The sequence below is a fragment of the Paraphaeosphaeria sporulosa genome, assembly GCF_001642045.1.
Source record: "Paraphaeosphaeria sporulosa strain AP3s5-JAC2a unplaced genomic scaffold CC84scaffold_6, whole genome shotgun sequence".
NCBI lineage: Eukaryota > Fungi > Ascomycota > Dothideomycetes > Pleosporales > Didymosphaeriaceae > Paraphaeosphaeria > Paraphaeosphaeria sporulosa.
Window position 1 is genome coordinate 927,810 of NW_017253365.1, and position 13,566 is coordinate 941,375.

The 13,566-nt window shown below is 57.2% G+C and overlaps 6 protein-coding genes across 6 annotated transcripts; 2 read left to right on the forward strand and 4 right to left on the reverse strand.

The window, feature by feature from the left end:
* Positions 1 to 730: 730 nt before the first annotated feature.
* On the reverse strand, positions 731 to 1,133 carry CC84DRAFT_799679 (uncharacterized protein). The gene has a single exon (XM_018187452.1). It carries the CDS (start codon positions 1,049 to 1,051, stop codon positions 791 to 793), a length of 261 nt encoding a protein of 86 aa, XP_018034992.1. The 5' UTR covers positions 1,052 to 1,133; the 3' UTR covers positions 731 to 790.
* An 83-nt stretch (positions 1,134 to 1,216) lies between these two features.
* CC84DRAFT_1094374 (uncharacterized protein) lies at positions 1,217 to 3,226 on the reverse strand (the record flags this gene model as incomplete). The annotated part of the gene is made up of 4 exons (XM_018174560.1): positions 1,217 to 2,134; positions 2,184 to 2,890; positions 2,958 to 3,015; positions 3,071 to 3,226. The coding sequence occupies 4 exons, from the start codon at positions 3,224 to 3,226 to the stop codon at positions 1,217 to 1,219; spliced, it is 1,839 nt and encodes a 612-aa protein (XP_018034993.1).
* A 1,655-nt stretch (positions 3,227 to 4,881) lies between these two features.
* On the forward strand, positions 4,882 to 6,775 carry CC84DRAFT_1093503 (uncharacterized protein; the record flags this gene model as incomplete). Its single annotated transcript, XM_018174516.1, has 2 exons — positions 4,882 to 5,168; positions 5,374 to 6,775. The coding sequence occupies 2 exons, from the start codon at positions 4,882 to 4,884 to the stop codon at positions 6,773 to 6,775; spliced, it is 1,689 nt and encodes a 562-aa protein (XP_018034994.1).
* A 231-nt stretch (positions 6,776 to 7,006) lies between these two features.
* On the reverse strand, positions 7,007 to 7,996 carry CC84DRAFT_1093752 (uncharacterized protein; the record flags this gene model as incomplete). Its single annotated transcript, XM_018174535.1, has 1 exon — positions 7,007 to 7,996. A coding segment is annotated over one exon (990 nt), but the record flags the coding sequence as incomplete, so codon positions are not given.
* Positions 7,921 to 8,593, reverse strand: CC84DRAFT_799860 (uncharacterized protein). Its single transcript, XM_018187453.1, has one exon. It carries the CDS (start codon positions 8,451 to 8,453, stop codon positions 8,028 to 8,030), a length of 426 nt encoding a protein of 141 aa, XP_018034996.1. The 5' UTR covers positions 8,454 to 8,593; the 3' UTR covers positions 7,921 to 8,027.
* A 967-nt stretch (positions 8,594 to 9,560) lies between these two features.
* CC84DRAFT_1196742 (uncharacterized protein) lies at positions 9,561 to 13,047 on the forward strand. The gene is made up of 2 exons (XM_018181485.1): positions 9,561 to 10,803; positions 10,858 to 13,047. Exons 1-2 carry the CDS (start codon positions 9,835 to 9,837, stop codon positions 12,697 to 12,699), a joined length of 2,811 nt encoding a protein of 936 aa, XP_018034997.1. The 5' UTR covers positions 9,561 to 9,834; the 3' UTR covers positions 12,700 to 13,047.
* Positions 13,048 to 13,566: the final 519 nt, after the last annotated feature.

Sequence of the window (13,566 nt, forward strand, 5' to 3'; positions counted from 1 at the left end):
ATGCAGATGGAATGAGACATAACACTTTCAACGTGCTTCCTCGCAAGTCCTGAACACGGGAGATGGAAACCCCTCAGGAAACCGACATCAAAAACCCGTTGCTACCGACGATCGATTCATTGGTCAACGACGCTGCATTCTTCAGTGCCGACGAGCAGATAACTGTCCATGCCCCCGCTCTCCGACGAGTTCAGTTTCTCCTTCAAGCCAGCTCGAGTCAACTCTAGACCTCCGATCTATCAAAGTGTCTCTCCGCACCACTCAATCCCTAGATCAATGTCCGCATACCATTGCCCAACTGGACCTCGTCCATATATCCAAGCACACCCTCTCCGTATCAGCACTCACCCGGTTCACGTTCATGCCTCACTCACACAAACCATCTCCGGTCAACCATGCTCTGAACAAAATTACATTCCAAAAAAAAATACACTTTCTTATCTCACCTCACCTCCTCGCGCCCTCTTGGTTCATCCCCTATCCATACACCCACCCACTCTATCCACAAACAGCAAGAAATCAAAGACAAGCAGCAAAGGTTCCGAAGACACACCCAGACACAGCCAAGCCAAGCCCACCACCCACCGACACCGACGCCGACGCTATTGATTTGTTTGGCCCATGCCCCCAAGCCCCCCAGAAACGCTATGCCGCTCAAAAAAGTATGATTTTGTTCAAAAGGAAAGACAGAGGAAAAAGAAAAACAAAAGCAATATCATGTGATGTGTGCATCTTGGTCAATTTGTTGGTCGGAAGGTGGGGGAGGAAGAGTGAGAGTGGTGAGGGCAAATCAGGTCGAAGCGAAGAGAGATAGACTCGAGCAAAAAAAACACATGATTAAAGTAAGGAAAAAGGGGATTGATGGAACTTCCACCCGGCAGATCCAAAAAAGAGTTCCAGTCCAGCACACCAGAACCTGTGCACCGCCCGTATCCGTGCTTTTACCCAGGCCCCCAGGCTTTTGTGATTTTGATCCCCAAACACCGTTCCGCTGCCCAGAAGGTATCAAACACCATCGCCGAAAGATCTCCAGTCTATGTTCTCCAGCCATACCATGCCTGCAAATGCCGCAAATCTGAAACCTGTCTGTTAAAAAGTGCCCATGCAGTGAGATCTTGCCCGCGCCTGCCTAGCCGAGAAATCCGTCCCATGCCAAAAAAGGCTCGAGCAAGATCCAAGCCTCGAACCATCGATCCCTATTATGTACGATACGAGTCTACGCCGGCGACTTGTTCGAGGCGTTGGATGCGTTGCGGCGGTCGTCGTTGACGGATAGACCACCGAAGCCCGTGGAGAGGAAAGAGAAAGGGTCGTTGCGTCCGTCACCGCCGTTGACAGCTCCCTGGTTGGGGTACGGGTCGGCCGAGCTGAACGCAGCTTCAGCAGAGCGGCTGTCGAAAGGAGTCGAGTGCATGCCGCCGTTGGGAGCGTACTGGGCACCCATGGGAGGGTACGGGCTGGCAGCGCCAATGCCGGATGGAAGAGCATACGAGCTCGGAGGTCCACCGTATTGCTGAGCAGGGTACCCACCAGCAGCGAAAGGGGCGGCGCCGAAAGGACCACCACCGGGAGTTCCGCCCATAGAGGGAGGGCCCATGCCGAAGCTGGATGGCGTATCCATAGGAGACGGGAACGCAGAGTCAGCAACGACGGCAGCTCCGGCGCGGCTAGCACCACAGCGCAGGCACTGAACATTCTTGGCGAAGTTGTGGTAACCGCAGCCGTTCTCACCGCACTTCCAGTCACCAGCACGGAAAGGCACCGCGCCGTTTCCTCCGCGGCCCATGTTGCCGTGTCCGCCACCCATGCCGTGTCCGTGGCCGTGGCCCATGTGATGTTGAGGCGGGCCCATCATTGAGGGTGGGCCGTATCCGTAACCACCGTAGGCCATTGGGTCGCCGCCAGGTGGGCCATGCATGGCCGGGAAGGAGCAGCGGAAGCAGGCTGTGCGACGTTGGAAGTTGGAGAAACCGCACGAGGGGCAGTTCCAGTCGCCGGGTCGCGGACGGTTCTTGCTGGGAGGGAAGGGGCTCAGGATGTCGGCCGCACGGTCGAGGACACGGCTAGAAGACGGTGAGACCTCAATGGCCTTCTCATTGAGAGCGCGACCATTCATGCACAGGCTCTCAGCAGCCTATAGTGTGTTAGCAGTATGCAACAGGAGCCTGGCAGCAACTTCTTACCTCTTCGTGGGAAGAAAAGATGGCGAAGCCAGAGCCGGTAGGCTTGTGCTGGTCAGGCGTGCGCAGCGTCCAGAAAGCAATCGGACGACCGCCGAACTGGGTGAACCAGCTCTCAAGCTCGGACTGTGTAGTGTCATGCGGCAAGCCGCTCATGTGGAGCACCTTGCTGCGCTCCGAGAGGAACGCTCTGACATCGGCGCGGGCATCCATGGGTTTTGTCAAAACGTCGGGGTGGTCCTGGGGAGGTTGAGACTTATGGATGAGGCCTCTGAGCACGCGTGTGAGAGTGACAGCCTCTTCCATAGCCCGCCTTGGCGAAGCGGGAGCTAGGGCCTGCAGGTGAAAAGGAAGGTTATGTTTAATCGGTGCAGAAGATTGGACTGGTTCTACCTCAAGTGCAGCACAGATGTTAGAAAGCGCAGAAGAGCCGAACGGCAGGCTCTCCGGGTGGTGGGTCTGCCAGCGCTGGTATTCAGTTCGCAGATCGAACGTACGCGAGTGCTGCAGATAGGGTGGCAGAACAACCGCCTTATCACGGGCCTCGCGGGGCAGCTGAACGCGGAGATCCCAGCTGTCAAGTGTGACAAACGCAAACTCGAGGTGTTTTGGCAGTAGGTGCTCTTGGGCAAAGGTATCGAAGCGGTTTATCGCATCTCGGAAGGTCCCGGCGTTTCGGACCTGGTCCCAGGTGAGGGTCGTCAAGCTCGCTGGAGATGTCTGCGTCAGCCAATGCCCCGCCACGTCAAGAAGCAGACGAAGGTAGATGTAACTCACTACAAAGCGCGGTAATGGGTGTGTTGACAGGCTTGACAAGGACACTTTCACGATGGAGCTGGAACGGCACGTCAGCAACCGCAGGTCGGCGTGGGGCCAGCGGGTAGACGCACCTCTTCGCAGCTCTTTGCATCAAGCAATATCCAGCCCAGCTCAATCACTTCTGCACTGTCCTTAGTAACGTAGACGCCGTGTTCATCGCAAGTTGTAGCGACGTGAATCACGACGTAACGGTCGAGATTAGGAGACTGTGGGCTCGGTGCAGCCATGTTTTTGGATGTGGGAGGAGGTGGGTTGGCGTTGTTGGGCAGGCTGCAGGAGGCCGTCGTCGCTGCTCTCTAGGTCCTAGTGACAGGAAAGAGCGTGGTTGCTTCGGAAGGAGCGAGGTGCGGAGGAGGGAAGGTGCAGCGGGCAGACGTCAGCGACAGGTGAATGGGGCCAGCCACTAATGGAGTTGCAAGCTACAGGTGAAGGACAACAGAGCAGACAACAAGGAGCAGGATGGGATGAGATGGAAAGTCTCCTGCAGCGTTGTTCGGGAGGTGGTCGAGGTGAGTGAAGGAGGACGACCGTGCGCGGTCTCCCTCTGCCTGGGACTGGATTCGTGACGAATATTTCTAGAAGCTGGAGCTAAGGCCTCGCGGCGAATCGTCGCCGCTCTGCATGCTCTGCTCACCAATGTGCGCGTAGACGACGTCCTGCTAAGGACAGCATGGAACGGCTATGTATCTGCGCAGCTCTTGCTTGCCCACTGTCCGCCCACCTGCTCCGGCGAGCTTCACGTACTGTGCAGAGCAGCTGGAAGCTCTGTTGGACGTGCGTGGCACTCGCGGCCGCTTGATTGGCATCTGAAACACACCACGACAGCTCGCCCAAGCCCATTCACGCGTCTGCAAACGCTTTCCGCGTGCAATCCGCCTTCCGCCTCGGTACCACCCTGTGCGCCCCGTAGAGCATTGATAGATACTGCGTACTCGGCGGGAGCTGTCTGGTCCCTCACCCTGCCGCCTTTCTGTTCGCTCCCAACGGCCCACGGCAACACGGCTCCACGGCGCCGTGCAAGGGTCCCGCATCTGGCTGGACCCTATCGCAGGCAACATGATCATGTCTTTGCTGTTCAAACGCGGTATCAGAGCGAGTCGCAGCGCTGGTATTCGTCGTCATCGGGGCAATTGGATAGGGATGCATGAAGCACGTAGCGGAACCGGCATTGGCGCTGCAGGATGCAGTCGTACATGTAACTATGCCATCCTCGCCCCTTTTTGTGCTGCTGTTCTTCCATCCTCACCCATGGCTTCGGCGCAGGTGGCTTCTTGTCTTGTGCTTGGCAGCCGCTCCCCGCTCTACACGCATCTCCTAACCGCTGGGCTCGGCGGGGTCGGCGGCTGTGGATGGGAGGGATGCCTCTGGCTGACCAACACACCGAGTGACAGGATACGTGCGGCAGGCTGATCCACCGGCGCTGGTCTTTGCCAGGAAGGGTACTAGCTGCAAGCCAGACTGCCAGTGGTACAGCAATGGGGGTGAGTGAGACTCCGCGTTTAGCTGCGTTCTAAAGATGTCCTCCACAGAGGCGTTCCGTGTGCCCCTTTTATATACCTCCGATTCCGAACCTCATAGATCCACCGACGCGCCGCGCGCCGCTCTGCACACGACCGTGGCACAACTTCACCTGTGCTTGAGTCTTGACCAAGCTTCGTCTTTGTCCAGCCGAATTCGCTGCGCGCCGATTCGCCGCCTTCCCCATGTCTCGGCACCGCTTTGATTCATCCCCGCGAGAACGAGAGTGAGTACAGCTTGCAGGCCGCGGCCTTGTTCATTACAAACCCCCTCCCCCGCGCGCCCGGTCGCAGCCAAATTAAATGCACCCGCCCTCGCCAATTGCATTTTCTAATTGCCCGCCAGGACCTTCTCGTACCGCGTCATGGGGTTCATGAAGCGCTTCGGTCGCAAAAAGACTCCCAAGAACAAAGAGCTGCGCGCGCGCGACGACTTCGCGTACCAGGCATACCACGGCCCCGACCAGACGCAGCGGCTGCCCGATAAGATTCTGCGGCAGATTTTCGAGGAGGTATGTCCGCATGCGAGCGACGAATCCCTCGAGCCGAGCGAGGACTCCGGGCACGATGGCTGCATGAATTGCGACATGCGGGATCTGGCACACTGCGCCCTCACCAAGCGGCAATGGTACGGCGTAGCGGCAGGACTACTGTGAGTGACTGCTGGAGCTGCATCGTGGGCATACGCTGCGAATTGTCTTGGAACGTGCATTGCGTGCGCAAGCTGTGGATGCGAGATACACCCCAGGCTCGATGCGTGCATTACATGTCCAAGAACAAAGTTGGCCTCTGTTCGCGATGGGCACCTGCACCTTCCCCGGTGGTAACATAGGAAGGCGCGACCTGACATACTCCAGATACAAGAGTATCCGACTCGACGCCGTGCACTACTGCGAGCTCGAGGAAGTATACGCCGAGGAGCGTAGACGCAAGTCGCGTGGCGGCGACATGGACCCTCCAACTGTGCGGCTACAGCAACTATGCCGGACGGTGCGCGAGAACCACCACATTGGCTCCCGCGTGCGCTACCTGAAGCTCCCATACATGACCCGCGAGTCCTGCAAGGCTGATCTCGCGCGAACCGTCTCTGTATGCCCAAACCTTGAGCACATCGATTTGCCGGACGGCTTCTTTACAGGTGACCCGACCTGCCACACACTTAGGGAAGAACTACAAGCGCGATGTCCAAACATTCGCAAAATGAAGTACAACGGAGGCAGCGAGCAGGCCTTAGAGTCCTTATTACACGGATACTGGCAACAACTGCGCGTTGTTGAGATCAACAAAGTCCAAATAGACCCAACGCTACTACGTCGTATTCTAGGCTCGCTCCCATGGCTGAGCGAAGTCAGCTTCTCCGGCATTCCTCAGATGAACGACAGTTTCTTCCACACCGTCCCCGGCGTTCCCGACTTTCCCGCCCTGGACACTGTCTCCTTCCACAAAATAGACGGCATAACCGGCGAAGGCCTTGCACAATACCTCTCCAACCCCCTCTGCCGCGACACCCTCCGGACGTTGAAGCTCCGCAGCTGCGCCAACCTCCCCGTAGCCGCCCTCCACGTCGTCCTCTCCGCAGCCCCCAACCTCATCAACCTCGAGTACTCCGCGACCGTCGCCGCGCCCCTCCCCATCGACCCACTGCCCCCCATGGCCTCGCGCTCCCTCCGCAAACTAAACTTCGAAGTCATCGCCGCCACCGCAACCCAGATGTACTCCCCTGCCACCTCGCACTACCAGTACCTCACCAATAGCCTCATGTCCAACGCGCTCCCGTCCCTCCGCCAGCTCTACGTCCGCGACCCAGACTTCCCCGAGACGCTGACCCTCGCGCCCCCGCTGCGCCCCTTCGCCGACGCCTCGCCCCAGCGCGGCTTCTCTCAGCCCCTCGAGGTCTTCTCAAAGGGCCTCGACGAGCTCGACTGGATCTTCACGTCCATCATGCCCGCGGATGCGTACGGGCGGCGCGGCTCGATGAGCGGAGGTCGCCCGCTGAGCAGCTACTCGGCGAGCAAGGGCCTGGGGCCGCAGTGGGGCGGCGACGCGCGCAAAAGCGTCGTTGTGCCGAACGGGTTCGGCGGGTTCCTCGCTGTGCCGGCGGACGGCGGCGACGGGCGGCCTCGCAGCGCGGGAAATCTGTCGCCGTCCGGGGGGTTCGGACACGGGCACTCGCAGTCGCTGGGGGGCAATGGGCCTGCATTCCGCGGGAGCTTCATAGGACATCAGAAGAGGTCTTCGCGGGCGGATTTGTGGCGCTGAGTCGCGTCTGTCCCGGAGAGTTTCCTTCGTTCCTTTCGCTGCTAAATACCCCTTTTGCATTCACTTCTTTTGCTGGAACGGCTCTGCATTGCCGGCGCTGGGATCTCATGGTTATCTTTTGAAGAACAGGTGGGGCTGCGAGATCATCCCACGAAGACCGCCATAGAAGATGTAGTCACTATCAATATGAAAATCGGCTACCACGCTGGAATGGATCATTGGTTGAGCACACTACACTTCCGTCTCTCCTTTCCCTCTCATCCAATCAACAAAGCACTCCCCCTTCGCACTCGCCTCCCTTACCCTCCCAAGCAGCCTCTCCCGTCCCACCTCGTCTTCCTCCCCAACCCACAACCACTCATTCCTTGCCCCACACTCGATATTCACGCTCGGCCTCCTCCGTCCACTCATATCTCCCTCCCCATCCTTCTCCGCCCCAGTGTTCACACTAGCAATCTCGCTGTTCCCAGACACATGGTGGAACAGCTCCGGTACCACCGTCCAGCAGCGCCAGTCGTGGTCGCGGCACGCCTCGAGCATGCGCACGTCGTATGCAATGCACCCGCCCTTGCCTTCAGTGCCGTACGTAGATAGAATTCTTTCGGCAGAGGCGCGCGTCACGGCGTATGCGAAGGTGCACAGCGGCCAAAATGACCGGTATAGCATCCTGGTATCCGACAGGTTGAACGTCTTCAGAAGGTCTGAGGCCGGCGGGGCGATGGCGTCTAGCGGTGGGATGTGTCTATCGGGGTAGCTGATGGAGGGATGGGAGAGCACATGCTGGGGGGATGCAGCGTCATTGCAGTGGCCAAGCCAGAGGACATCCCAGCTATCGGGGTTGGCCCAGAAGAGTGGATCAGTATCGAGCGATGCGTTTCGGGTTTCGGGAGCGCCAGGGGAAAGGAGAGTGCGGAGGGCGTTCGCGGCTGATGATATCTGTGATGGTAGATGCAGAGAGAAATCGACATCATCTTCGATGACGAGGGCGGTCTGCAGAGGCGTAGAGAGAAACCACCGCAGAGCATTTAGATGCCCCATCCAGGCCAGTGCGCTTCCTCTGCTGATTTGGCTGCCTTGTGGCGACTCGAAGGCTTGGAGGTGGCCGTCGGTCCATTGGGGCTGCTCTGGGATTGTAATATCGATCCCTGTTAAGTTGGAAGACCATAGTAGCCCGTCTTTTCTGGGGCTGGTCGCGTGCGATACTGCCACAAGGGCGCCAAACTGGTGCTGTACTCAGCAACAAGTTTCTTGCTCAAGAAGAGTAACTTACACCAAGCGTTGAGTTTACAGTCTTATGGACACTCTCGGAAGAAGAATCGGAATGCGAAACTCCCAGTGATCCAAAGGGCAAGGTTCCGTGTGTTATCAAGGTGACATGACGGTGAACAAGTAACAGAGGCACGCAAACTGGAAGTAATAATAGCAAGAATTTCCGTCTAGTTTTGTCCATGCGACTGAATGCAACAGGTATCCAATTGAAACAGGTATATCGACGAGGGGTAGGAGGGAGTGTCTCCGTGTAGGAGCGCTTCTCTGCGGCCCACATGCTTTTGTAGCGGGAAGTGGAGCAGGAACGGTGAATTCGCTCCTCCCTCGTGGTACTGCTGAACCGTTGCGTGCTTCCGGTAGTAGGGAACCCGGTTGCTAATGGTGTGAGTGAATCTAATTCGTGTGACATGTAGACAGGTATCGAGCGGGTACTGGCATAATCTGGCTGTCCTGGGCTCCGTACGGCCAAATTGGCTCAGTTACTGTGGGACAGGACAGTGGGACGCGCATCTTGGTGTATCTTCTGCCTGGGAGAGGCCGACTTCCGTGTGCGGCATCGTGGCTTTGTGCGCTGTTCGTCCTCCTGAAGCAGTTGCGTCCATTAGAACGAGAGGGTGACAACAAGATAAGTGCAATCGCACGATGTTTGCTGTGCAGCAGAGCTGACGGAGCTACTATTTGGTATCGTTTATGTGCGAGTTCCTAGTCGTACTGTCGACGTGTTGGAGGGCCAAACACACAGGTGGTTCCTTCCCATGGTGCTGTTTTGGGAAGAGCTAGCTCGGCCTGCGCCTGCCACCGTGAGAGCGAGGAATGCAAGCGATAGAAATGGAAACAGAAAAGAGAACAGACTCAACAGAAAGCTTTTCCATGCTGGCACTCAATTGTGAAGGACATTTTATGGCTGCCACGTAATCCAGGGTTCTGGAGCTACAAAAGCGGCCGTGTAGGACGCGTGTGCATTATCCCCATGTTTCGTTCGCTATGGAGACTTATACGTATGTCAATCGTAATGGAAAGACGTACAAACAGATTTGTAGATCGTTCCATCCATGGCCGACTCGCGCACAGTAGATCAGACAGTAGTTGTTGCCTACGCGCGTACTGTGTAGAGACGGTTGCTTACTATTTGGCAAGTTTATTGAAGTTCAGCTCTTTGTTCTAGGCCATAATGTTTTTCTGGATGGATTTTAAGCTGAGGTGGGTCAGGATGCTCTTTGTACCGCTTGTGTAGACAGGGAAGTCGTGGTCTCTGCGGTTGTTGCAGCTTCTCCCAGCAGCTCAGCTCCATTGCCGCATGCACGTTCAGGTTCGCCTCGCCTTCTTTCTCGCAATTATATCACTTGCCCGCCAAGCTCCTTCCACACCCAATGTGAGTTCCTCAGCGTGAACGTTGAGCCCGGCAGTCCGGGTCTGGTAGGATGACTCGCAGAATTGGCGCCGGCGGGTTTTGGCCGGCGGCGGGAAAAGTGCGGCCCCCTGCAGGCAAGAAACGGGCAGTGGAGGGCAATTACATTGGGCCAACCACTTCGAATAATGTCATGGGGCGCGACGATGGCTTGTATCCGCGACGGGTGCTAGATGCCGGGTAGAGTCCATGCTCAAGGGCTCAAGGCGATCACCACCGCTTCCGCTCCCTGTCTCAGCCCCTCCTCATTCTCCCCTGGCCCGTTGTAGCCGTCCTGCCAACTTGGCATGGTGTAGGTCGTGCGACCCGGACGCCCGCATCCCTTACTTCACAGACGCGCAGGCACGCAGTAGCGCACAGCATTGTCACAAACGAACACAACATGGCCGAAACGGCGCCTTCCTCGGAGCAAACTCCGCAGAAGTTCTCTCGCTATCGCAGCGTGCGACGAGCGCAAGCACAGCAGCAAGCTCTCCACCAAAACCCCGTTGAGACGCCGAATATCCCAGCCATGCCTCCGATCCCCATGGAAGCCGCAAATGCTGCTCCCGTGAGCAGAAGCATGTCGCGCTACCACCGGCGACCTACAACATCGCAACTTTCCACCGCAAAGGCTCCACCACTGCTCCCTGCAACTGTTAATGTCTCTGCCCAACCTGTTGTTCCCCAGGACTCAACCACCGTCCGCAACCGCGCCCTGAGCTCCCCGTACATGCGCGCTGCTCCCAATGTCTCACCGCGGGTCCCGAACACGTCGCGAACACGAGCTGAAGCCGCGCCCTTGCCGGCGACACAGCCCCGTCCTAGAACGGCCCGCGATGAGGCCAAGCAACTCATGCAAGATGAGGCTGATCGGCAGAGGCGCATGAGGGAGCAGATCGAGGCTGAAAAGCGTGCCAAGGCGAAAGCTGAGCAGGCAGAACGGGAGCGCGAGGAGCAGCAGCGCATAGCGGCAGAGGAGGCGGAGCGCCTCCGATCGCAAGAGGAAGCGCATGCTGCAGAACAGCTGCGGCGGCAGAAGGAGGACAAGGATCGCGGGAAGAGGTTGCAAAAGGCAGAGAGTACCAAGCGATTACAGGAGAGGGAAGAGGCAGAGCGGAGAGCACGCATCGAGGAGGCGGCACGCACCGTCCCAGTATCCCCACCAACGTCGCCGCCACGACACGGCGGGCGCTTTGGCATCTTTGGACGTCGTAGAGACAATTCTGCAGCATCCCAAAGCCCACCAAGTACCGCCAGACCTTCTCATACTAGTCATGAGAACAGGGACATGGAGACAATCAGGCCTGGCGGTGGAGGCGCAGTTCTTGGTATTGATGCGCCCATTTCTGCTGTCAACGCTGGTGATCGAGTATGTTTACTACCCATTCCCTTTATAATATGCCCCTCCTAATCAAACCTTCAGCGTGTGTCCATCCTTTGCAATAAGAAGACCTTTCTTCTTCCCGTTACCCCAGAAACTACAGCCCAGGACCTTCTAAGATCCGCGTCCATTGTCATGACCGAGAAAATCGACTCATACGCCGACATTTTAGTAGAAAATTTCGCAAAGGTCAGTGTACAGCGCCCGTTACGCATGTATGAGCATGTCCGGGACGTGATGAACTCCTGGGACAACGACACTCAGAACGATCTTGAAATCATCAATGCCGCTTATACCGGTCATGATCGAGCAACGCTATTATCGTCACAAGTACCCGATGACAAACCGGAGGGATTGAGCTGCTTCATATACTACTCGTCAAGGCCTGGCAAGTGGAACAAGAAGTACGTCACTCTGCGTAGTGATGGCCAGCTGGTCATGGCGAAGAACGAGACAGCCAAGGACCAAGAAAGCATCTGCCACATGTCAGACTTCGATATCTACAGGCCAACGGAACTGAAGCTGAAGAAGATAAAGCCGCCCAAGAGCTTCTGCTACGCCGTCAAGAGCCAACAGAAGTCCAACATCTTCTCGGACGAGTCACGCTATGTGCACTTCTTCTGCACAAGCGACAACAGCACCTCGGTTAAATTTCACAGTATGCTTCAGACATGGAGAAGTTGGCATTTGAAGCATGTTATGGGCGAAGGGCAGAAGAAACCTAAGCCCCAGGAACCCAAACCAGCGAATGCGTTCCTGACGAAGACCCAAGCTCTGGGAAGCCTTGACCAGGGCCCTGTGACGTCTCACCGCCGCAATGCGTCTGAGAATTCATTCTACCAGCTAGGCTCTTTCAAACCACTGTTCGACTTGGAAGAGCTTGGCAAGAGTCTGGACCCCACTGCTCAGCAATCTGCAGCTCCGGAGGGATCTTTTGCTAGGATGAATTCAAGAGCTATGCACGCAAGAAAGATGTCGAGCAGGCAGAAAGCTCCGCCGCCAGTGGCATACACCCGCAGCGGCTTAGTGGATGAGATACCCGATATGCCTGTAGTTGAACGGACCAACTCGCTCACGCAGACTACAACGAGGCCTGATGATGAGGAGACCTTCGCTGCAGGTGGTTTACTCGGGAGAAAGTACTCGCAACGGCAGAGAGCCGTACAAGAACGTGAAGCGCAAGCAAATGGACCCTTCACCGCCGGACCATCGCTCGTGGGTAGCATCGACGCCCTAACAGCGGCACAGGCTGCTGGAGGAAACGATGGCGGACTCGGCCGTAGGTCGTCGGTCCGCAGCACTCATCGACGAACCTCGAGCGACATTCAACGCAGCGCCTCCACTAGGATGAAACCCAGACCGCTCGTGGATCTCACACCTCAGTACAAAGAGCCCCCTCAATTCCGGAACAAAGGCAAAGGCTTCAAACCAGAAGGCAGTGCCGGACCGCTAGTTGAGAACGCAACTTCCCCAGAAGAAGCAATTCAAGTCCCACCCTCGCAAGACTGGCGTGCCGGCGCAGTCCGGCCGATGACGGCACGCGCTCACGGCAGCTACGGCACGAGCGGCCACGAACGCACACGCTCCCTAAAAGGCCGCGGCGAAGGCCTAGCGGCATATACTGTGAATAACCACACCGCTGGTATTGACGATGACAGACAGGCCTTCACCGGGGGTCTCCTCGCGCGCGCAGGCTTCAGCCAGGGTGCGCAACCCGTTGGCCATGGGGTTATGGACGGCTCCAAAGCAAGAGGGCCCATGCTGGACATGAGCGAACCTTCGCAATTTGCTTCAGGAAGTCTGCTCGCAGGTGTGCAGCGGAAACAGACGGTGAAGGGACCGGTCATAGATCGGGACAGGAGGCAGAGCGTGGAGATGGGCTGATGACATTTTGTGATACCCCCTTTTCCTTGACATCTATGGAGTCGTCGGAAGGTTAATTCGTCTGGACTGTATCGCGTGTTTCTGTCAGGTCAAGTTCAATTTCTTTTGTTTGTCCCTTCTCTTCGTGTCGTTCCGAGCGGGTCCTCGATAGCTTCTTAGCTTCCTTCCGGGTTGCTTTCTTGCTTGTTATTTTGTTGGTGCTCCGTCAAAGATTTTCTTTTCAAATTTTCTTTCGGTCTACGGGGAGCGAGTCGAGGCTCGCGGTCTTTTTGCTTAATATCTCAGGCTTTGCCTAGTTCGCCCATGTGGGATTGATGTGCAGAACTCTATAGTTTCGTTGTGTCGAGCAATTTACGTGACCTAGAATTGTAAAATTTTCCCTGCAGCCAGAGTGTTGAGCGATTGTTCGTAGTATGCCGAGCGACGAGCGCCACATCCAATGATGAAGGATTCCCTGCATAGGAAGCAGAGCCGCGGGGGCCCAGCGTCCCACGTCTATTGGAACCCCACAGCGTCTCCGGACCGGCACCCGCTAGAGATCAAGTGGGCTCTGGAGGCGAGTGGGCTGCGAGCGTGAGGCAACCCCGCATCGTCGCCGGCCGCCCATGACGGCGCAGGCAGCGTGACCAGACGATCACCGGCGGCGCGCGCACACTGCGACACCACGGCCGTCAAGACTCTCCGAAAATTGGTGCGGGCGCAGGAGGATTGTTGAGCATTGTGCAAGGCGACCTGACTCGGGCGTGGGCGCGTTTAAGATTTTGGTGCCTCAGCAACGGCCTGCCGCGGCGTGATAGGCCAATTGGGCTCGTTCTCGGCGCGCAGGGCGCTGTGACGTATGGTGGACAAGGATGCAAGCTGTTCGGG

Excerpts from the sequence above, each read along its gene's own strand:
- CC84DRAFT_1196742 (XM_018181485.1), top strand. The coding sequence starts at position 9,835 with ATGGCCGAAACGGCGCCTTCCTCGGAGCAAACTCCGCAGAAGTTCTCT. Across the intron at positions 10,804-10,857 it reads CTGTCAACGCTGGTGATCGA|CGTGTGTCCATCCTTTGCAA; the intron begins GTATGTTTACTA and ends TCAAACCTTCAG.
- CC84DRAFT_799860 (XM_018187453.1), bottom strand. The coding sequence starts at position 8,453 with ATGTCACACGAATTAGATTCACTCACACCATTAGCAACCGGGTTCCCT.
- CC84DRAFT_799679 (XM_018187452.1), bottom strand. The coding sequence starts at position 1,051 with ATGGCTGGAGAACATAGACTGGAGATCTTTCGGCGATGGTGTTTGATA.